General features: G+C 36.6%; 1 protein-coding gene across 1 annotated transcript; it reads left to right on the top strand.

Annotated features, from left to right (window-relative positions):
• The first annotated feature begins 305 nt into the window (after positions 1-305).
• On the top strand, positions 306-19,597 carry LOC144440728 (arylsulfatase B-like). Its single transcript, XM_078130110.1, has 18 exons — positions 306-327; positions 1,820-1,867; positions 2,169-2,280; positions 4,133-4,184; positions 4,392-4,495; positions 5,320-5,432; positions 5,864-5,946; positions 6,331-6,432; positions 6,900-6,963; positions 7,653-7,750; positions 8,498-8,631; positions 8,831-8,889; positions 9,231-9,348; positions 9,563-9,654; positions 10,623-10,718; positions 11,589-11,753; positions 18,463-18,558; positions 19,404-19,597. Exons 1-18 carry the CDS (start codon positions 306-308, stop codon positions 19,595-19,597), a joined length of 1,752 nt encoding a protein of 583 aa, XP_077986236.1.
• Positions 19,598-26,111: the final 6,514 nt, after the last annotated feature.

The raw sequence follows: 26,111 nt of genomic DNA, 5'->3' as shown, positions 1-26,111 counted from the left end.
ACATAATATTTGAGGATGTGTCTTCCACGAAGACTTGATGTGTTATGTTTTCAATGTCTATGTACTGATCCCTTAACTTCACACGTATTGCTGCCTACATATATCAATAGGTTTTCCACTTCACATACATACTGCTGTGAGGGTTTTAAACATGTATATTAAAGGCCAAAGTCACCATGATATCATGCTTTAAAGACTGCTAAAATGTTTGTTTTTAATAAATCGCAGGTAATCCTATTGAAGTCACGGACTGACAAATCATGAAGGCAATTAGCATTTTGCTGTTGTCCTGTCTTGTTGTTACAATGATTGGTTTTATCACCAACAGTAAGTATTTCCTAAAATTGTTTAAACATTGTACATTGAAATCTGTAGTATTAAATCTTAATCTGTCTCATACAATATGTTCATAAAATTTCATGTTAATGCCGTCCGTGTTAAAAAAAAGGTTTGATCGTATTGTCCGATGAAGACAAAGAGACACATGTTAGCTTGTTGTATAGCTCTCTTTGCGGGAACCAAATAAGTGTGGAGATTATAGCATTTATGCAAGATATTGATAGGGGAGAAAATGCTAAAATTACAAATAATTGTTTGATAGTGATAATTGACACTAATTGTGTTTATTTGTCAATAGGAATACATAGCTTGCTTTGGTTGAGTTGAGCGGTTTATGTTCTATACTTAATCAACCTAATTCATGGTCACCAATGACAATGTCTTGTAACATGAGACTCAGTTGAATAATTCGTCTAACAATTTTTTTCCCCCATAAGCTGTGGAAGGTACTAAAAGCTGCAGCAAGGAATCCGGTGAAGGTAGAAGGAAAATTTTCAGTTCATCTACATTTATGATAACTCAATCTTGAACAGGAATAGATAACCACAAAATCTTACACATAGCACAGACTTAATACATCCACGGAAGATTTGGGCAAACAAATACAAACAACAACAACAACAACAACAACAACAAAAACAAAAACAAAAACATCATCAACAACAACAACAATAAAAACAACAACAACAACAACAACAACAACCAAGGCCTTAAATACTATCAAATCTGAATGTGGTGGGATCTTAATACAGAAATCTCTGGTGGGATTCGAACCCAGGACGTCCTTCAGCTCTAACAGCTATACCACAGGGAGAAAGTGTTAAAATGTTTTTTCATTGAAATATCTACACAGAGGGAGGGTCATATTATAGAGATAAGAAATTGAGGGACGGTCACTTTTAACACAATGGACACGGGGAGGGTCGCATTTAGTTCCGTATATTTGATTCTCCCCAGCCCTACCCCCTTGTGATTACTGAAGGCTCCCTTATACATACGTTGACTGATCGCGAGGGTAACATACGACTGTGGGTCACACCAACACAGACTGTTTCCCAAGGGCCAACATGATTAATATAAACATTATTAATACCACGTGACTATGTATTGACCATTCACGACATAGGTAAAGGAATATGTGTGTGTTAAAATTAAGCATATTCCCTGTTCAAAAATAAATAAAAGTGCCATTTTGGCTGGAAATACGGCATCAACAAATGCACCAAGGCACATTTTTTTAAACCTAGCACACTGCAAAATATGTTTTTCATCAGTGTTTTAACAGATAGTGGTTGTCATATGTAAATATTGAGTCACTCGTTTCCTTATTGTAAGATTTCCAGCATATTCGTTATAATATTCAAATGACTTCCACTTGCGCAATATCAACTATCTCTAGTACTCGTACCGAATGTTTGGACAATGTATATTGTCCACATATTCAATTCTATAAACAGATATAATATTTTTTTATCAACAGAAGATGACAAGAAACCACACATAGTACTGGTTGTATCATGCAGCAACGGTACGTTCCTCGGCCATTCCATTTATTTTAGAATGAGTTAGTAATGTTCCCCTCTCTTCGATATCTCAGTCAGAAATCTTTGGGTCTAAATGGTAATCATAATTAACACCTTTTAACAAATCTGTTATGTATGACTTGTGTAACATTTCTATGGAGTAATAATTTTGTCCAGAGGACGGTACACTCATTCATTCTCCATGCTAGTACATACATGAATACGATTGAAAGTATTACAATTTATTTGCAATAAATATACAATATCATCTTTATTTCCATTAAGTACATTTACTCTTTATCGTAGGCTGGGGTGATTATTCCTGGCACAATCCCATCATGCAGACACCCGTGTTAGAAAGTCTAGCCAAAGAGGGTGTCATTCTGAATCAGACTTACGTACAGACGCTGTGTTCTCCGTGAGTATATCGTGTTTATCTAATATAATATGTTCAGGACTTTTATAACGATAACTTCTGATGTTATCAATCACTAGACACCTATAATTTCCTTACATTACAAAACGAGTACATATGTCGACGAGAATAACGTTTTCAAGATCCTAACATTAACTTTCCTATCATTTTCCGGTTTTGCTTTTAAAATGTCACCTTATTTAATTTCTAGACATCCTTTTTAGCACTGAATATTGAAGGTGTTCATTAGTTGTCCATGATGAACGCGGTAATTGTACCAAGATAAATATATATGTTTGTGGGTCAAATATTTGCTGATATTTAAAGGTAGTCCCAGTATTCTACTTACTGACGTACAGTATAAACAATCATCACTTGACTGAACTTAAACCTGTTACAATCGGATAAACGAGCCTTCGGTTTGCTAAGATAAAAGAAAACTAATTAAAATATATTGGTCTTCAATGTGGTACATTACACAAATTTTATGCAAGATGGTGATAGCGGTTCCTCTGTTGGCCAATTGTAATCACCCTATGATCAAACTAGTGTTTGACATGGAAGTCCCAAAACACTACACTGCATGTAATTAAAACTTGAACTCCCTATATGCGCATGCGACTATAATTAAACCAACGTCCATTCAATAATCTAACAGAGTTGTATCAGCATGTAACGTTCCGATAATAGTTTTAGTTTGTATCTATCTTAGAAAACCGAAGGCTCAATTAGCTGAGTAACATCAGAGTATAACCTTTAAACATTAACCTGCTAACGTCATTTCTATTATAATATATATATATATATATATATATATATATATATATATATATGTGTGTGTGTGTGTGTGTGTGTGTGTGTGTGTGTGTGTGTGTGTGTGTGTGAAATGTGAAAGTGAGCTACAGTTGTATGAATAAAGTGGCTCCCATCATCAAAGCTCACAATACTATGATCCTTAAACTCGGAAATGAAGCTCCCATAGGGACATGCAACTGTCGTGATAAATCAACTTGCCCGTTTGATGGGAAATGCCAATCAGATAATATCGTCTACAGGGCCCAAGTCAAGATAAACAACAGGGATACCAAATCCTACATTGGCTCAACAGAAAACAGCTTCAAAACGCGTTACGGCAACCAGAAGTGTTCTTTCGCCAATAACAAATATGGAAATTGTACTGAACTTTCAAAGTGTGTCTGGAAAACAAAGGAGTCGGGCCACCAGTATTCCATCAACTGGGCTATCATTGCCCATGTAGCCGCCTACTCTAATGCAACAAAAGGGTGCAACCTGTGTGTTACAGAGAAGATGTTTATCATCAGTGCAAATAAATTGGGACTCCTTAATAAACGATCAGAACTGATTTCAAAGTGCCGCCATGAAAACAAATACATTCTTTCATTCCACCATGTCAAACCTCAACGCGCATCACATCCGGGTACCAGTTCTTCTGCGAGTTCGAATTCCATCACTTGAATTTCCGTTAAAATTTAGTCGTCCGAAGATCGCATTCAAGCGTGAAACTCTGAGTAACGGCTCCGTACCATAACTTGTGTATTTTGTGTAAATACAGCTCTACTTCTCAGTATTGAGCGCTTTTCCTTCAGTTTATGACTTACCTCTTACACTAAACATAGTTTAATCGAGGTTTTGTGAAACTATTTTCAATTGAGTGACCGGTTTATAGACACAGAATGTATCCCTTTAACGGAAGTGGATAGATCAATTATGAAATTAAATTACATTGAGATAAATGAGTGACATTATTTACTGTAATCACAAATGCACATTCACTCACTCCCCAACTGGTTTTAGCACGGAATGTCCATGTACACTATTTTTTTTCATATTAAAGGACTCGTGCTGCACTTTTAACAGGCTATTATCCACACAGAGCTGGACTTGGGGTAAGTAGTTTGAAATATATTTGTCAATAATATCATCAACCTTACTGGATATTTCAGAGTCATGCAGTGTCTATCTCCACTCGTATGACATTATCATTTAAGATGGTCACCCTTTTTCAAATACATTGAAATCTTACATGTCCTTTTATTTACAAATAAAATGATGTTTGTCAATATACCTGTTATTTCTCATTACGTATCTTGCAGCATATTACTATTCTGACAGGGTCACCAACCTATTTGAGACGTAATTTTACAACATTGGCAGAAGTCCTGAAACCATTGGGATATGCCACTCACATGGTTGGAAAGTAAGTCTAACATTGTACACATTTTGACTGACATTATTCGGGCGATAGCGTATGTTTTTTTTCTCCTCGGTACTAGCTAGTCAAACCAAAATAGTCTCGTTTCACAATCTAAAATACAATTCCCCCACCCCCTCCCATCCACATTTCCAAAACAGGATCACCTGCTTCAAATTTCAAAAAACAGGGTTACCCCCCCCCCGCCATACACACACAGACACACACACACACACACTCTCACACACACACAATTATGTACACACACAATCTAACCCCCCCCCCCCTCAGTTGTCTAGAACATGTGTAGGAGTTGACCACTAAAATCACTACGGAATAAAAACAGTAATCCCGATTAGGATAATCATCCCGCTTGGGATTAACATTTATCCATATGGGGATAAGTATCCTCATTGAGGGGATAGTCCTGACGCGACATGGCGCATGTGAAAACAGGCATGTATACTTTGTTCTCACAAGTGCACAGTCTCGGTTACCTAGAGTATTTTCCCAGACTCTGTCGGGAGGGGTGGGGTGGGGGGCTATGCACTTATACCGGCAAGAGGCTGGGTTACCGAGACTTAAGGACTCACAGAAAAGCCAAGGGTCAAACACAGTTTGTCGAGAGTAATTTATGCAGTTCACGCGTTTTTTTTTTCTTTTAGTGATCTGAGATTGACTATGTTTTTATCTTCACACGTGGGATATGACTGTGTAATTAGTTATGACTTATTCAAGAGAGTATTTGTCTTTTGGGGCTATAAAATATATCTTCAAACTTGTACAATATCGCTATGGAACTAATCGATAGTCATGAAATATACTCACAGGTGGCATCTTGGTGCATGCAATTGGAAATATACACCGACTTATCGTGGATTTGATTCGTTTTATGGAACCCATTACTTTAGGGTAAACTATCACTCTCACGGGATCGACTTTCGTAAGTATGCTAGTAACATATATACGACATATATATACACCGGTTGCTTCATGACAGATTGATAGAAACGGGTCGTTGTGCTGTCACGTGCAATTTGGCATGTGCAGATGTACATAACAATAAAAAAACGCGATTTCGTTTATCTGAAAGGGTAGGTATTAAAACAAGTGGGTTGAGTTAATAGAAGAACCTGATTTGATCACAGAGGATTGATTCAGAAGATCTCATTTATTTGTTTTTATCCTAATTATAACGTATGAGCTTGGAATGTGATTAGGTGCAGTGGGATGACGAATGCAGGCTTTGATTTATAAATTGTCATCCTGCCACCTATTTTGGTAAAATCGTGAACACACTTATAGATTCTGATTCACACAAGTTCCTCCAATCATGTACATTTATTGGGACAATTGTCTTTTTATTTCTCTAAGCCGGTGAGAACAGCACTGTAGATTACCCTGCATTGTACGACAACACAGGGGTGGTGCTGAATAACCGAGGACAACATTCAGCGGTATGTATACATCAGCTATTGTGTGAAACAGTGCTTGGCTCATTATATATCTATAATCCCCAAGAAATAGATATTAGTTTTACTTCTTACTACTCTGACTATGATTTTGTAGACTAATACAAATGGCAGAAACAATAACAAACCATTTTAAAAGTGTAATCACACCACAAGACCTAAAGTTACTAAGTTAACCAACCAACCAACCAACCAACCAAGCAACCAACATGTGTATGTGTGTGTACATACATACATACATACATACATACATACATACATACATACATACATACATACATACATACATACGCACACACACACACACACTCACATACACACATGTGAAATAACAGAATATTATTTTTTCTTTTCACTTCATTTTCACAGGAACTAATGAATAACAGGGTGGTGGATATCGTTAAAAACCATGACGCGGATACTCCTTTGTTTATGTATTATGCACCAATATTAACTCATGTCCCGTACCTGGTAGGTATAAATGCAACACTGGTTGTATATAATAAGTCCCCAAATCAACAACCTACCATGTTTTTATCTTCATTTGCACGTACGCTGAATCACAATATACTTCTTTTAGATGAATTTATATATTATAATATTATATATGTAGTTCAGCTTCATTTCGTGGGGAAAACCGCATTCAACAAAATGAAGCATGCTATTTCATGCATGTGTTTTATGTATGCCATTTTAGGGTGTGCTGCTCTTGTGTATTCATCAAATTGTTTTCATTTTCAATTATTCTTATTTAGTCTCTAGTGCTTGTTTGTCATCGCCATATTTGTGTTGTCGTTTGCTGTGTGGTAATCATCCTGCATTATCACTAAATTCATGATCAACCCTCACAAACATATTAGAAGAACAATTTATGACAAATATCTCAAATAAATAAGAATATTGTTGTCACCATTATCTCGCTTCTTCTTCGTTAACAGGTCCCCAATAGATATGCGGATTTGTATACAACAACAGAAGACCCAGCACTACGAGTTCAACGGGGTAATGACAGTCTGTTTTCAGCATAATACATGCTTAGGACGGAATTGTCATTGATGATTTCATTTCTATAACTAGCGATTTTTGTTACTCAATGTCACACACGTGCCCTCCCCATGTTCACTTGTTCCAAACAGATGTCAATGTATGTTGTAGTGTACATACCATTATGTAACCTTAAAACACAGAAAAGTAAGAACTGATGTCAGTGTTGTAGTTTACTTACCATTGGGTAACCTTAAATAGAACTGATGATAGTGTTGAAGTTTACTTAGCATTATGTAACCTTAAATAGAACTGATGTCAGTGTTGTAGTTTACTTACCATTGTGTAACCTTAAATAGAACTGATGTCAGTGTTATAGTTTACTTACCATTGTGTAACCTTAAATAGAACTGATGCCAGTGTTGTAGTTTACTTACCACTGTGTAACCTTAAATAGAACTGATGTCTGTTATAGTTTACTTGCCACTGTGTAATCTTAAATAGAACTGATGTCAGTGTTGTAGTTTATTTACCATTGTGTAACCTTAAATAGAACTGATGCCAGTGTTGTAATTTACTTACCACTATGTAACTGTCAATAGATCTGATGCCAGCGTATTACATGTATATTGTATCTATATTTCACTGTATTATTGAACTGATGTTGTTGTAGACGACTTACGATTGTATAACCTTTTACTTAATAGGAATGATGTCAATGCTGGATGAAGCAGTTGGAAATCTAACTGATACTCTTAAGGCAAAGAATATGTGGGATAACACATTGTTTATATACATTAATGATGTAAGTTGTTTTATTGCACAATACTTCACAGCGCAAGGAAGGCAACTTGTGTTTTAAAACATGGAGCTTCTACAAAGAATCTCATGCATCAAGTCTCAAAGATTCCATTTCCAATATATATTGGAATATCTTTTCAGTGGTCAAACATATTGTTCCAATAGATTTGTTACCTTGAGGCAACATAAGGGAAGGTTATGGTTTAGTGATAGTGATGTGTGTGTGTGTGTCAGTGTCAATCCGTCTGTCTGTCTGTCTGTCTGTCTGTCTGTCTGTATGCGCATGTGTCTGAGTATGTGAGTGTACGTGTATCTGTGTCTGTCTGTCTGTCTGTCTGTCTGTCTGTCTGTCTGTCTGTCTGTCTGTCTGTCTGTCTGTGTCTGTCTGTCTGTCTGTCTGTCTGTCTGTCTGTCTGTCTGTCTGTCTGTCTGTCTCAATAATGGGTTTCTCAATAATGGATGGTTAAGTTTAAAAACTACACATATTCTCTATAATGTGGCTATAAGTGGTAAGGGTTTTATGAACACCTTATGAATATTGATGTTGTAATTAGGCCATATCTTATAACTGTATGCTCTAAATTTCATGTATTTTTGTAAGTACATTGGTGATAAAGGAACACATGTATGCCATAAAGCTTGTTAATGTAGGTTTTAATCCTTATGTGTGATTTGTATAATTAATGGTTTTCAGAGATATTTGGCTCGTAGGACATCGACAATGATTAATGATTTTTCTTTAAAACACCAGCATGGTACATTTCCAACTCATGGCAGGAGTTGGCCTCTTCGAGGTGGTGCGGGAACTCCCTTTGAAGGAGCACTCAGAGCAGTATCATTCATTCATGGAAACATGTTGGAATCCACGGGATACGTCAATAATGAGTAAGTACTACCTTAGAAATGTTTTGATGACTCTCTATTAAATGAATGTTTCCTATTGGCATTTCATGATGACTTTGTTTCTGCTAATAATTAACGTCATCGTGAAGTGATTGATCGACCGACCAACCAACCAACCAACCAACCAACCATTTCACTGATATACATATATAGGTAGTGTCATTCTTCTTTTTTTCTACAGATTAATTCACGTGACTGACTTTTTCCCAACCTTAGTCTCATTAGCTGGTGGAACCCCAGGTAAGAACACAATGACACCGAGTAAACCTTGAAGATAGCTGTTATATGTAAATAAAACACGAACAAACTTGTATAACTTTACATTTTATTTACAATTTTAATTAAAAATTAATCGCCATAAAAGACATGACTGCTACATCGGTGTTGATATGGTACATACATCTCATTCTAATAGTTCCCTTAGTGACTTGCATTAAGTGGACTTAGTGTTGACTTGAAAATATAAAGAAATTATAGACTTAACAAAAGCCTTGGAGCATATTTTACATTTATACTAATACGTAAATCTAACACAGTTGTAAAGTTTGCTCTTCATATAGCATATATTTCCAATTTTTTAGATCCTAACCTGGATGGTTTCAACATTTGGGACACTTTATCAAAAGGGGCGCCCACTCCACGTACGGAAATGTTGCAGTATTTTGACAATTATGAGCCTTCACGTGGATATGCTATGAGGTGTGTAGTATTTCATTATATCCACCTATCCATCCATCCATCTATCCACGCCGTTTGTGTGTCTCTGTCTAGATATGTCTGTCTGTTTGTCTGTCTGTCTGTCTGTCTGTCTGTCTGTCTGTCTGTCTGTCTGTCTGTCTTACCGCTAGAAGATTATCTTACCATTCATTCTGTAATGATATTGGCTATTTCTATATTCTTTTCGTTCATCTAGGGTTGGCGATTATAAATTAATGGACGGTATCTGGATGTTTTTTAATTCATATCCGTCTATTTTTAATGGATACTTCATTAATAACAGAATAGGTAGGTGACAAAGATTACAGTAACTACAGCTTGTAATCAATGAGTTTCCTTACCATCTAATCAGGTAAAACTTTCAAATGATCATATGGATAGGGATTGGGTATTTATTTTGGATTTTGGATTTATAGAACAATTTTAATATATATTTTAATATCTTACTTGAAAAATGAAACAACATCGGCCAAGGCTGTGTTTGTATCTCCATACATTGAGAAAGGTTTTTAAAAATGTGTAAAATATCTTTGAAATGTATTGACTTTTCAGGGAGGAAGCCATGATAAAATTGTTACATAAATTAAAAATCCGAAATAAATACCCCATCCTCATCCATATGGCCACTTTAAGCAACATGTTGGAAACACTTGAATATTTTCATGGTCATATTAAGCATCCCCATCTGATTCTATATCAACATTCCGTGGGATATGAATTACACTTGTTGGAAGGCCATGGCGACCAATGTATCAAACATTTCTATTGATACTGGTATTTCTTCAAATGTTACAGACAATTAGTGGTATCTACAACCTGAACATGCCAATGTAGAATTTGTCTTATACCATATTGGTTTAAGAATAACTTTGTATGAATGTATCATTTGGTACATATCGTCAACAAAGTGTTTTCAGTAACATCTTAAACGGGAACAAAGGCGATACTATTTTCTTCTCGTTAGCGTAACTACTTATTATATAAGCATATGTGAGCTGAAAAATCATTATCACTTATGTTGTGTTTGCATGTCCTCTATAGTTCATCAAATATACCTTTAATTCACGCTTATGATGACCCCTCGATTACATACTATACAACTGCTCCTGTGTAACTAACTTTGTAACTCATTGCCTAACTTACTGTGTAACTCACAAAATCAGACGTGGCATAGTGAGCTACACAGTAGGAAGGTTAAGTATTATGTAATCATTGAGAGTAATGTATTAATTTTACGAAATTCGTTTTCTGAACAGACGACTGGTATCCCCCAGCAGATTTGCAAAATCCAGATATTCCTGATGTACCTCCTCTTCCATCATTTAATGCTACCTTACTATTCAATATCGCAGGTGAGGAATTTACCAGTTAGTCTGAAACACAGGTCAACAATTGTTGTTAATATGCAAAATTGAAAAGGAACACGAATAAAATGGTTTATATGTAAAACAACAAGTAGCTCATAACTTAGTTGTTTGATACAAAATGTTGGTGCCAGTCTCCGATTCCAAAATCTGAAAAGCAGACTCTCGAAGTCCATCACATCAATGCCAGAATTACTACTATAACATACAATTTGAGACTGCTAGCTGCCATATCAGACATTTGACTACTACATGCCATTTTATGACTCTACATTGATTTACATGGCGCTTGCTTCTTGAGAATGGAAGATTGTAGTGCTTAGTCTACTACACGTCCTTTGACAATATAACATTCTATTTGAAGTCGTCCATTTTCTATTTCGCAATTTAAACTACCATTTAAAAAATCGACATGTGACTTTTACATGCGTGCCATTATCACATATGATAATTCAGTCAAGCGCTTGTACATTTTCATTTCTACCCACAAGTATTACACGTCAGGTTAGAGGGACCTCTACAGGAAGTCAAAAGTAATTGCGGCAAAAACTGTCCCATTATCGCATTTGCTATATATTGTCGAATCGAGGCATACCAAATATTTGCATGTCCAGTAAAGCACAATTTGCAGGTTGCGGTCACAAATTACATTATAGTAATTTCGGCATTGGTTCAATACTATGCAGACCATCCATAGTACATTATCTTCCAGTGACAGTAACGAATTTAGATTTCAAATATCAAGGTATAGGATATAAAATGTTTGTCAATACTGTGAAAAGTATTACATGGCAGATCTGTCTGATTGCACGTGTAACTCCTTTACTCATGTAATAGCACAAAGAACTTTCATTTCAGAGGACCCAAGGGAAATCAATGACTTGTCTGCTACCATGCCGGAGAAGGTTGAAGAACTGCGTGCCGCAGCCAAGAAATATCTCGACAATGCACCGCCAGCTTTCTTCCAACCTGGATATTCTGAAGAATCTGACCCTGCAAATTTCAACGGTGTATGGGCTCCTGGTTGGTGTTAAAGACTTAAACTGAATGGGACTGAGTTACTGAATGCAAAACCATCAACATGTATTCAATTTCTTTTGGATAATATTGTTTGTATAGTAGGCATTTACCGTATTTGATGTTATACCTTAGACACGTCCAGATATTTAGTTTAATTCTTTGTTGTAGCTTCGCTCAAATCAAATAGTGCTTTGTTGATTGACTTTTCATTTTACTTACCTTTGAAATAGTAGTAAAAAGGCGATGTCCGCGTGTGTGTCTATGTGTGTGTGTGTGTGTGTGTGTGTGTGTGTGTGTGTGTGACTGTCTGTCTTTCTGTCAGTGTGTCTGTATGGTACTATTAATACTGTTGGTTCTTATAGTCTGGGTGCTAAAAGCGCTTTACAATTATTACGTATGTATGTATGTATGTATGTATGTATGTATGTATGTATGTATGTATGTATGTATGTGTGCATATATGTATGTATGTATGTATGTATGTATGTATGTATGTATGTATGTATGTATACTGAATGCATGTATGTCTCTTTGTTTTTGTTTGTTTGTTCGTCTGTCTGTCTGTCTCTGTATGTATGTATTTCTGTCTGTCTGACTGACTGACTGACTGCCTGTCTGTCTGTCTGTCTGTCTGTCTGTCTGTCTGTCTGTCTGTCTGTCTGTCTGTCTGTCTGTCTGTCTGTCCCTTCATTTTCCGTAAGAACAGTTTAGTCAGTTGAAATGAAACTTGGTACTCATCTTCTGTATGAAAAAACGAAGAACTCCAGATGATGTATTTTCATAAATAATGAATACAAAGCTTACGCAATGTCTTTGAAATAAAGTTTTCAAATATCATTCAAGTTGGTGTATACATTGATGATAACAACGTGCATGCGCGTTCAACAAAGCTAGTTGAACAGCTACTTGACGTAGTTTTGTATTTAATGATCCTTTGCATAATTCACATTTTTTGTAACTAGGTCATCTGGCCATTGTTTAGACTTAGAAAGAGTAAAAATCATTTCAAAGGAACACATCAACAACATTATGCATTAGGTATTTAAGAAGCCGTTACACCTGTTGTCAAACAATTTTATTGCATTATATAGAGACTGAGCTTCTATGAACCCATGCCACAAACTTTGGGATATCATCATATGAGCCCTATGTTCGATCACAAGCCTGGAGCTTCACGTTCTACGTCATCTAAATATATGTCATCCTTGGCCTCTTGCTGTTCATTTATTTTCCACTAAAGAATGTCAAATACCAATATTTGTTGTGTGTTTGGAGCAAACTTGCCAACACAAATAGTTGTTAGTATGTACAGAGCTACACTACAACTGCCCTGGTTTTCTCAGTTGTTACGTTTATGAGACATTATATATTTAAAAACAAGCTCTCTGGTTTGAAGTTGTCACGTTTATGGGAATCTAATCTTTTCTAACAAGGTACCCTGTTGTGTGGTTGTCACTTTTATGAAACATTTTGTAAGTTGCACATAATCTGCCCTACTTTCCTTACTGCGTAAACACTTGAGACAGTTGAATAATTGACAGAAACTCTCTACGTACCCAAGGTTACACTTTGTACACGACCTGTTCTCCTCATAATCACCTTTGTCTACATTTGGCTACGTCTGGGTTTTATTTTTTAGCACATCAAATATTTTTGACGCAAAAACAAACAGTCTTGGTTTTTTCCAGTTGATGCCCTAGGCTATTGGTAAACTTTCCACCCGTGCATGGTGATCGAGAAGATACGTCATATGACTCTACATATAGTGACATGCCTTTGTGACATGATTTGTATGATGCAAAACGAAAAGTCAAATTCACTGGCATGTCTCCAGATTCTTGCACCCAAAGCAAACACTTTTTATTTATTTTTACATTCTGTACAATAATAATTCGTTTATGATGAAACAATGTTAAGATAATTTCCCAAAACCTCTATACCCCTGTTTATTGCTCTGGCACGTGATATGGACTTTTTGTTCGTTCTTGATTTTTTACCAGAGGTTGGACGAAAATAGATATAAGTTATGTATCTACTGGTTTCTTTTAAAGTTAGTACTGTTAACAACAGAGAACACGTCGACTCTTCTTTTGAGCAATAATTGTTACCGAAGGAGTGAATCAATTCTCAAGGTGCCCTCTACCTACAGTGACAGTCCTCAAGTTTGTCGTGGTCGAGGTAAGGAGTACGGAACAGCATTCCATCAAATCTAAAGGGCACTCATCCCTCCTGGTTGTATTCGGTCAGACATTGCATCATGTCCAGTAAAATACTGATGACCATACAATATGTTTACAAGGATTGCACACTGTACATGTGGACAAGTAGTTATGGTTTGAGTTTAAGTATACTACACACTTGATTTAAAATTTTACTGTGCCATGACACACACACACACATACACACACATACATACACATGTACGTGTGTATGTGTGTAAGTATATGTATGTATGTATGTATGTATGTATGTATGTATGCATGCATGTATGTATGTATGTATGTATGTATGTATGTATGTATGTATGTATGTATGTATGTATGTATGTTTTTGTCTGTCTCACTGTCTGTCTGTCTGTATGTCTGTCTGTCTGTCTGTCCCTTCATTTTCCGTAAGAACAGTTTAGTCAGTTGAAATGAAACTTGGTACTTATCTTCTGTATGAAAAAGGAAGAACTCCAGATGATGCGTTTCATAAATAATGAATACAAAGTTTATGCAATGTCTTTAAAGTGAAGTATTCAAATGTCATACAAGTCGGTGTATACATTGACGATGACAAAGCGAATGCATGGTTCAAATCTCACATATTTCCGGGTATACATTGATGACAACAAAGTGCATGCGCGTTCAACAAAGCTATTAGAGCAGCTAGTTGACGTAGTTTTATATCTAATGATCCTTTGCATAATTGATATTTTTTGTAAGTACGTCATCTGGTCAATTGTTAGAGTTAGAAAGAATAAAGATCATTGCAAAGAAACACATCCTCAACATTATGCATTAGGTGTTTAAGAAGCCGTTACACCTGTGGTCAAACAATTTTATTGCATAGAGACTGAGCTTCTAAGAACCCATGCCACAAACTTTGGGATATCATCATATGATCCCTATGTTCGATCACAAGCCTGGAGCTTCACGTTCTACGTCATCTAAATATATGTCATCCTTGGCCTCTTGCTGTTCATTTATTTTCCACTAAAGAATGTCAAATACCAATATTTGTTGTGTGTTTGGAGCAAACTTCTCAACACAAATGGATGTTAATATGAACAGAGCTACACTGCAACTGCCCTGGTTTTCTCAGTTGTTACGTTTATGAGACATTATATATTTAAAAACAACTCTCTTGGTTTGAAGTTGTCACGTTTATGGGAATCTAATCTTTTCTTACAAGGTAACCTGTTGTGTGGTTGTCACTTTTATGAGACAATGTGTAAGTTGCAAATAATCTGCCCTACTTTATGGCACGTGATGTAGACTTTTTGTTTGTTCTTGATTTTTTACCACAGGTTGGACGAAAATAGATATAAGCTATTCATTTCAGAGGTCCCAAGGGAAATGTATGTATGTATGTATGTATGTAAGTATGTATGTATGTATGTATGTATGTATGCATGCATGCATGTATGTATGTATGTATGTATGTATGTATGTATGTATGTATGTATGTATTTATGTATGTACAAATGTCTGTCTATCTGTCTGTCTGTCCCTTCATTTTCCATAAGAACAGCCCAGTCAGTTGAAATGAAACTTGATACTCATCTTCTGTATGATAAAAGGAAGAACTCCAGATGATGTGTTTCATAAATAATGAATACAAAGTTTACGCAATGTCTTTAAAATGAAGTATTCAAATATCATACAAGTTGGTGTATACATTGACGATGACAAAGCGAATGCATGGTTCAAATCTCACATATTTCGGTGTATACATTGATGATAACAAAGCGCATGCGCGTTCAACAAAGCTATTTGAGCAGCTAGTTGACGTAGTTTTTTTATCTAATGATTCTTTGCATAATCGATATTTTTTGTAACTAGGTCATCTGGTCATTTTTTAGATTTAGAAAGAACAAAACCCATTGCAAAGAAACACATCCATAACATTTTGAATTAGGTGTTTAAGAAGCTGTTACACCTGTGGTCAAACGATTTTATTGAATAGAGACTTAGCTTCTAAGAACCCATGCCACAAACTTTGGGATATCATCATATGAGCCCTATGTTCGATCACAAGCTCGGAGCTTCACGTTCTACGTCATCTAAATATATGTCATCCTTGGCCTCTTGCTGTTCATTTATCTTCCACTAAAGAATGTCAAATATCAATATTTGCTGTGTGTTTGGAGCAAACTTCTCAACACAAATGGATGTTAGTATGAACAGAGCTACACTGCAACTGCCCTGGTTTTCTCAGTTGTTACGTTTATGAGACATTGTATATTTAAAAACAAGCTCTCTTGGTTTGAAGTTGTCACGTTTATGGGAATCTAATCTTTTCTAACAAGGTAACATGTTGTGTGGTTGTCACTTTTATGAGAAAATGTGTAAGTTGCAAATAATCTGCCCTACTTTATGGCACGTGATGTAGACTTTTTGTTTGTTCATGATTTTTTACCAGAGGTTGGACGAAAATATAAGCTATTCATTTCAGAGGACCCACGGGAAATGTATGTATGTATGTATGTATGTATGTATGTATGTATGTATGTATGTATGTATGTATGTATGTCTGTCTGTCTGTCTGTCTGTCTGTCTGTCTGTCTGTCCCTTCATTTTCCGTAAGAACAGCCTAGTCAGTTGAAATGAAACTTGATACTCATCTTCTGTATGAAAAAAGGAAGAACTCCAGATGATGCGTTTTCATAAATAATGAATACAAAGTTTACGCAATGTCTTTAAAGTGAAGTATTCAAATATCATACAAGTTGGTGTATACATTGACGATAACAAAGCGAATGCATGGTTCAAACCTCTCATATTTCGGTGTATACATTGATGATAACAAAGCGCATGCGCGTTCAACAAAGCTATTAGAGCAGCTAGTTGACGTAGTTTTTTATCTAATGATCCTTTGCATAATCGATATTTTTTTGTAATTAGGTCATCTGGTCATTTTTTAGATTTAGAAAGAACAAAACCTATTGCAAAGAAACACATCCATAACATTTTGAATTAGGTGTTTAAGAAGCTGTTACACCTGTGGTCAAACGATTTTATTGCATAGAGACTGAGCTTCTAAGAACCCATGCCACAAACTTTGGGATATCATCATATGATCCCTATGTTCGATCACAAGCCTGGAGCTTCACGTTCTACGTCATCCAAATATATGTCATCCTTGGCCTCTTGCTGTTCATTTATTGTCCACTAAAGAATGTCCAATACCAGTATTTGTTGTGTGTTTGGAGCAAACTTCTCAACACAAATGGATGTTAGTATGAACAGAGCTACACTGCAACTGCCCTGGTTTTCTCAGTTGTTACGTTTATGAGACATTATATATTTAAAAACAAGCTCTCTTGGTTTGAAGTTGTCACGTTTATGGGAATTTAATCTTTTCTAACAAGGTAACCTGTTGTGTGGTTGTCACGTTTATGAGACAATGTGTAAGTTGCAAATAATCTGCCCTACTTTATGCCACGTGATATAGACTTTTTGTTTGTTCTTGATTTTTTACCAGACGTTAGACGAAAATAGATATAAGCTATGTATCTACTGGTCACTTTTAAAGTTAGTACTGTTAACAACAAAGAACCCGTCGACTCCTCCTTTTGACCAATAATTGTTACCGAAGGAGTGAATCAATTCTCAAGGTGCCCTCTACCTACAGTGACAGTCCTCAAGTTTGTCGTGGTCGAGGTAAGGAGTACGGGACAGCATTCAATCAACTCTAAAGGTCACTCATCCCTCTTGGTTGTATTCGGTCAGACATTGCATCATGTCCAGTAAAATACTGATGGCCATACAATATGTTTACAAGGATTGCACACTGTACATGTGGACAAGTAGTTTTGGTTTGAGTTTACATGTCCTTTAAAAGCAGACTTGATTTAAAATTTCACTGTACCATGACTCACACACACACACACACACACACACACACACACACACACACACACACACACACACACACACACACACACACACACACACACACACTGCCCTACCACATCAATTCACGATCGGTACTGTTACGGCTTTCCTTGTCATTCAGAGTATATACAGCAGTATTGTACCAAACACCTACAAACGTGTATCACCATCTGACACTTAGTGAAAAATCTTACCCAATTTAAGGTTGAGCTATAACAATATGAATATATTAAAGTGAAACATTTGCAAAAATTCAATAATGAAGTGGGTTGCCTTATTAATTACCATATAGTTGTAGGGTTAGATATATGTTGCAATGAGGGTTGGGGGGGGGGGGTCCGTCTGGTTTCGTGGCCAGGGACACCCGAGTCAGACTGGCATACATTAAATGATATTGCTATCCGTCTATCTGTATAAGACTCACCTAGTATTAGGACCACTAATAAAATAAATCGGCATGACTCCAGAAGAATTTTATTCAAGGACGTATACACTTGAGCTATGCCTCTATGTATATAAGATATGGTGTCTTTTATAGCATACAAAGTGCCCTGGATTCTCAGTTATGGGGCTAATATGTATTAATTTTACGAAATTCGTTTTCTGAACAGACGTCTGGTATCCCCCAGCAGATTTGGAAAATCCAGTTATTCCTGATGTACCTCCTCTTCCATCATTTAATGCTACCTTACTATTCAATATCGCAGGTGAGGAATTTACCACTTAGTCTGAAACACAGGTCAACAATTGTTGTATGCAATATCTGAAAGGAACACTAATAAAATGGTTTATAGGTAAAACAACAAGTAGCTCATAACTTATTTGTTTGATACAAAATGTTGGTGCCAGTCTCCGATTCCAAAATCTGAAAAGCAGACTCTCGAAGTCCATCACATCAATGCCAGAATTACTACTATAACATACAATTTGAGACTGCTAGCTGCCATATGAGACATTTGACTACTACATGCCATTTTATGACTCTACATTGATTTACATGGCGCTTGCTTCTTGAGAATGGAAGATTGTAGTGCTTAGTCTACTACACGTCCTTTGACAATATAACATTCTATTTGAAGTCATCCATTTTCTATTTCGCAATTTAAACTACCATTTAAAAAATCGACATGTGACTTTTACATGCGTGCCATTATCACATATGATAATTCAGTCAAGCGCTTGTACATTTTCATTTCTACCCACAAGTATTACACGTCAGGTTAGAGGGACCTCTACAGGAAGTCAAAAGTAATTGCGGCAAAAACTGTCCCATTATCGCATTTGCTATATATTGACGAATCGAGGCATACCAAATATTGGCATGTCCAGTAAAGCACAATTTGCAGGTTGCGGTCACAAATTACATTATAGTAATTTTGGCATTGGTTCAACACTATGCAGACCATCCATAGTACATTATCTTCCAGTGACAGTAACGAATTTAGATTTCAAATATCAAGGTAAAGGATATAAAATGTTTGTCAATACTGTGAAAAGTATTACATGGCAGATCTGTCTGAGTGCATGTGTAACTCCTTTACTCGTGTACTAGCACAAAGAAATTTCATTTCAGAGGACCCAAGGGAAATCAATGACTTGTCTGCTACCATGCCGGAGAAGGTTGAAGAACTGCGTGCTGCAGCCAAGAAATATCTCGACAATGCACCGCCAGCTTTCTTCCCACCTCTTTCTGAAGAATCTGACCCTGCAAATTTCAATGGTGTATGGGCTCCTGGTTGGTGTTAAAGACTTAAATTGAATGGAACTGAGTTACTGAATGCAAAACCATCAACATGTATTCAATTTCTTTTGGATAATATTGTTTGTATAATACTCATTTACCGTATTTGATTTTATACCTTAGACACGTCCAGATATTTAGTTTAATTCTTTGTTGTAGCTTCTCTCAAATCAAATGTATGTATGTATGTATGTATGTATGTATGTATGTATGTATGTATGTATGTATGTATGTGTATGTGTATGTGTGTGTGTGTGTGTGACTGTCTGTCTGTCTTTCAGTTTGTGTCTGCGTGTATATATAATACACTTAATTAATAATTTTGGTTCTTATATAGTGCTTTCCCACCCACCCAGCCTGGGTGCTCAAAGTGCTTTACAATTGGCTCGGATCTATAGCGGCAGAAAAGGCCCTTTATGCTTCCCCAACTCCCTGTGGAGCATTGAATCCATTGCTGCGTTTATAAGCACATAGGTTAAGACATAAATATTGCAACCTATAACCTACCAGGTCCCCAATTATACGGCTGTGTTGAATAAGGCAGAGTCATGGTTCAAATCTTGCCCAAGGATTTCAGCCACTCAGAAAAGAACTCGAACTTGCAACCTGCAGATTCCAAGCCGGCCGCTCTAACCATTCACCCTTCATGACTCCACTATGTATGTATGTATGTATGTATGTATGTATGTATGTATGTATGTATGTATGTATGTCTGTCTGTCTGTCTGTCTGTCTGTCTGTCTGTCTGTCTGTCTGTCTGTCTGTCTGCCTGCCTGCCTGCCTGTCTGTCTGTCTGTCTGTCTGTCTGTCCCTTCATTTTCCGAAAGAACAGCTTAGTCAGTTGAAATGAAACTTGATACTCGTCTTCTGTATGAAAACAGGAAGAACTCCAGATGATGCGTTTTCATAAATAATGAATACAAAGTTTACGCAATGTCTTTAAAATGAAGTATTCAAATATCATACAAGTTGGTGTTTACATTGACGATAACAAAGCGAATTCATGGTTCAAACCTCTCATATTTCGGTGTATACATTGATGATAAAAAAGCGCATGCGCGTTCAACAAAGCTATTTGAGCAGCTAGTTGACGTAGTTTTTTATCTAATGATCCTTTGCATAATCGATATTTTTTGTAACTAGGTCATCTGGTCATTTTTTAGATTTAGAAAGAACAAAACCCATTGCAAAGAAACACATCCACAACATTTTGAATTAGGTGTTTAAGAAGCTGTTACACCTGTGGTCAAACGATTTTATTGCATAGAGACTGAGCTTCTAAGAACCCATGCCACAAACTTTGGGATATCATCATATGATCCCTATGTTCGATCACAAGCCTGGAGCTTCACGTTCTACGTCATCCAAATATATGTCATCCTTGGCCTCTTGCTGTTCATTTATTTTCCACTAAAGAATGTCAAATACCAGTATTTGTTGTGTGTTTGGAGCAAACTTCTCAACACAAATGGATGTTAGTATGAACAGAGCTACACTGCAACTGCCCTGGTTTTCTCAGTTGTTACGTTTATGAGACATTATATATTTAAAAACAAGCTCTCTTGGTTTGAAGTTGTCACGTTTATGGGAATCTAATCTTTTCTAACAAGGTACCCTGTTGTGTGGTTGTCACTTTTATGATACAATATGTAAGTTGCACATAATCTACCCTACTTTCCTTACTGCGTAAACACTCGAGACAGATGAATAATTGACAAACACTCACTACGTACCCAAGGCTACACTTTGTACACGACATCTTCTCCTCATAATCACCTTCGCCTACATTTGGCTACGTCCGGGTTTTATTTTTTAGCACATCAAATATTTTTGACGCAAATACAGACAGTCTTGGTTTTTTCAGTTGATACCCTAGGCTATTGGTAAATTAAACTTTCCACCCGTGCATGGTGATCGAGAAGATATGTCACATGACTCTACATACAGTGACATGCCTTTGTGACATGATTTGTGTGATGCAGAACGATAGGCAAATTCACTGGCATGTCTCCAAATTCTTGCACCCAGAGCAAACACTTTTTATTCGTTTTTACATTCTGTACAATAATAATTCGTTTATGATGAAACAATGTTAAGATGATTTCCCAAAACCTCTATACCCCTGTTGATTGCTCTGGCACGTGATATTGACTTTTTGTTTGTTCTTGATTTTTTACCAGAGGTTGGACGAAAATAGATATAAGCTATGTATCTACTGGTCGCTTTTAAAGTTAGTACTGTTAACAACAAAGAACCCATCGACTCCTCCTATTGAGCAATAATTGTTACTGAAGGAGTGAATCAATTCTCAAGGTGCCCTCTACCTACAGTGACAGTCCTCAAGTTTGTCGTGGTCGAGGTAAGGAGTACGGAACAGTATTCCATCAAATCTAAAGGGCACTCATCCCTGCTTGTTGTATTCGGTCAGAAATTGCATCCTGTCCAGTAAAAACTGATGGCCATACAATATGGTTACAAGGATTGCACACTGTACATATGGACAAGTAGTTATGGTTTGAGTTTACATGTCCTTTAAAAGGCCTAAGTATACTACAGACTTGATTAAAAATTTTACTGTGCCATGACACACACATACACACACTCACACTGTCTACCACACACATCAATTCACGATCGGTACTGTTAAGACTTTCCTTGTCATTCTACAGTATATACATCAGTATTGTACCAAACACCTACAAACGTGTACCACCAGCTGGCTCTTAGTGAGAAATCTTACCCAATTTAAGGTTGATTTATGACAATATGACTATAATAAAGTGGAACATTTGCAAAAAATACAATAATGAAATGGGTTGCATTATTAATTACCATATAGTTGTAGGGTTAGGTATATGTTGCAATGAGGGGCGGGGGGGGGGGGGGGGGGCTCCGTATGGTTTCGTGGCCAGGGACACCCAAGTCAGACTGGCATACATTGAGTGATATTGCTATCCGTCTATCCGTATACGACTCACCTAGAATTAGGACCAATAATAAAACAAATCGGCATGACTACAGTAGAATTTTATTCAAGGACGTATACATGCGGACTATGCCTCTATGTATATAAGATATGATGTCTTTTATAGCATACAAAGTGCCCTGGTTTCTCGGTTGTGGGGCTCAGTTGATATGTCCTTGTTATAGCCACTATATAACATGAGTACGACTTTTCACCACTCTCATTAAATTTATAAATGTTAATGACTCAAATATCATGAACTTTCAGGATAGTAAGATTTTAGACGACTGCCTGTAAACGCCTATACCAGGCAGACTTGTCAACCACACAGAGACTTAGCAAAACAGGTGTATATGAAAGATGATATGATGGCCGGATGAAGTGGTTTGACAAGATTTGATATTGGTGCAAGAAATAGAAGAAAGTTCCAGAATTTGTACAACTTGTTGGGTCGATAATCTACTAGCATTCTAACAAAATTAACTATAATAAATTCACTATAATGTTCATACCACAATATACTTGAGTGTTAATTTATAGATATGTTGTATTCTTGTTGCTTATCTGATACCTAGTACCTTGCATTTTCAATGACTTGTCCGTAATTCGGCAGTATTTGAAAGGATTGGTCGCTCATTGAATTATGATCGATGCAATACAGTTCAACAGATGATGTAGATCGCCACCAAGTGTTCGAATACACACAAACCGTCTGGCAAGTTTAGTCTTCCAAAATTTTGAAATTCTTCAACAAAATGCAACAAAGCTGACGTAGCGGTAGGCTTTGGGATCGGTCGGTTTCTCCGGCCTGGAGTAGGTAGATTTTTACATCGATCGGGCCGACGAATATTCACTGATCCCCTCTCTGTAAAATCGAAAAGTGGCTCACCTTTTTCCACCATCACTTAATTCTAAAACATGATGACTGGTGGTAATCGTCTTTTACCCCCCCCCCCCTCCCCATATCATATTTACATGACAGGTATTTGATGGAGAGTTAGTCTAAGAGTGAACTGCTTGAGTAAATGCTTAATAATATAGCACCATACTAAATTAGCGACTACACCGGGTCAATATATTCAAAAAGGAGTTTAATAGCATCTTGACAGTAAAAGTTAGGGGGGAAACTTGAGATGGGAATATGTACACATCTCATAAGGGAGGGTCCTAGGAGTCTTTTGAAACTTAAAGCCATTTTTAGGCTATTTAATTTTTTTAAAACAATAATTTCCAAGCTTTACAAGACAGCATGAACATGTAAAAAGCAACTGCATATGGTTGAAATACTAAAATAAAAACCCACACAGTTTACTAGCATATTGACAGTAAGATGTAGGGGGAATAGCTTTATAATTGGATATATCCACCTCACGGGGGGGGGGGGCGTCCTAGGGACCACCCCCTAGAAGCTCTGGACATTTGTACTCGTAAAGCCAAATTGTGTATGCTACTCAGAGCCTTTAAGGTAATAACCCCAAAGCTTTACAAGACAACATCATCGCTACCATCATCATCATCATCATCATCATCAACATCATCATCATATACTATTCTTTATACATAGGGTTGAAATATGCTGTCAAAAAAGTTAAATGAAATCATTAGGGTAAAGGTCAGCACATCGGATGGTTGTGTATCAATGGCAGGGTAGAGTTGGAGACTCTGGCGAGACAATTTTTAGACTATCTTGGCAATAATTTTAGACAGTATTCTCTAAAATTAGCAATTAATCTTTATATATTGGATTAAAATGTTTAAAAACAGTTTAATACCCTTATGACAGTAAAGTTTTGGCGCATCTGATTATTGGTTGACTGCATGCACCAGTGACCTCAGGGGGTGAGGCGTTGCTAGTTGCTTTAAAAGAGTACTAGAAGTTATGCTCTGTACATTAATTGGCACTTTGTTCCATTCCACATTGGCTGTATAAACAAAACTGTTCTGATAAACCCGAGCCCAGCCTGGAACAAAAATAGAATATGGACTGGATCTAGTTCTATACACATGACTATTAAAAACGAATGGATCATATATATACTTCGTGGCCAATCCTGTTCTAACTCTCTGTACATGGTTGAGCTTAATATATAAAACCCTGTGGCCGACAGAGAGCCTTCCAAATTCTTTGAAATGGTCTGGTTCAATATGAGCCCGTATTGGCATATCCAGGACAAATCGTATAACCTTATTTGGAGACGTTTGAAGTTTTTGTTTGCTTTTCATAGTCAAGGCACTATACCAATATGAGCTGGCATAATCAAAATGGCGTTGAACTAGACAATTAGCGTAGTTTTATGATTTTAGTATCTAAGAATTTCTTATTGCGATATAAAAACTTCAGACGAGAGTGTGATTTTTTAATCTTTGCTGCCATTGTTCCACCTGACAATGATTGGTCCAAGTCAGCTCCAAGGTGTCTGGCAGCAATGTCGACACCGCCATACGAAACTTGCATCTCCGAACATTGCTTTAGTTTTCGATTAGAACCAACCAAAATGGATTCCATTTTGCCAAGATGTAAAGATAATTTATTATCAATTAACCATTAATGTAGATGTTCTAACTCCATTCAAAGCATCGTTAGGATTTGCTCAACATATCTGCCAGACACCAAAAGAGCAAAATCATCTGCATAATATAAGAGTAGTTTACATGTCACTGCTGACTGCATGTCATGTCATTTACATATACTAATAATAGCAAGGGCCCTAATATAGAGCCCTGTGGAACATCACAATGAATTGGGTTGTGGTTAGATAGTATACCAGTTTAGTATATAGTTTACGCCCTGAGTTCTACCAGATAGATATGACTTGAACCATTGCACTGACTGTTTACTCACACCACATGCACCGAGCTTTTCCAACAGTATCGCGTAGTCAACTGTATCAAAAACATTTTGTAGATCTATCAAAACCATACCGGTCATTTCCCCTTTGTCCATGTTTGACCTGATACAGTCAGTGAGGTGGATTAGACAGGTGTCTGTAGAATACCCAGGCCGAAAACCAAATTGAAGATACTATTCAAAGTGAGTGTAAATTATTCTTTCTAATATCTTGGATATCACACTCAAAATTGACACTGGTCTATAATTGCCTTCGAATGTCTTATCTTCCTTTTTGTACAATAGTGCCACTCTGACAGAGTTACATACATACATACATACATACATACATACATACATGCATACATGCATACATACATACATACATACATACATACATACATACATACATACTTTTTTCATTTTGAAATTTAAATTCCTCGTAACATGATGGATGTGGCTTATTTCAAAAGGAAGAGGTAACAATGAATGCAGCTTATTCCCAACGCAGCTAGTAAAATTGGAAAGTAGGCAGTACAAGTTGAATCAAAGTTTGAGGGAGTCAAGTGGGGTACCTACAGGAGGGGACTTTCCTGGAGATTTTTTGAAATTCAAGTACTAAAACTAAAAGAATGCTTTCTGCAGTTATTCTAACATGTCAAGATGATGGCAATAACCTCCCCTCATCACAATTGAAATTTTATTGAGAATACTAACACTGAGAAAA

The sequence above is a fragment of the Glandiceps talaboti genome, chromosome 10, assembly GCF_964340395.1.
Source record: "Glandiceps talaboti chromosome 10, keGlaTala1.1, whole genome shotgun sequence".
Taxonomy (NCBI): Eukaryota; Metazoa; Hemichordata; class Enteropneusta; family Spengelidae; genus Glandiceps; species Glandiceps talaboti.
This window is presented reverse-complemented; position numbering and strand designations above follow the sequence as displayed.

Excerpts from the sequence above, each read along its gene's own strand:
- LOC144440728 (XM_078130110.1), top strand. The coding sequence starts at position 306 with ATGATTGGTTTTATCACCAACA. Across the intron at positions 328-1,819 it reads GATTGGTTTTATCACCAACA|AAGATGACAAGAAACCACAC; the intron begins GTAAGTATTTCC and ends TTTTATCAACAG. Across the intron at positions 9,349-9,562 it reads TCACGTGGATATGCTATGAG|GGTTGGCGATTATAAATTAA; the intron begins GTGTGTAGTATT and ends TCGTTCATCTAG.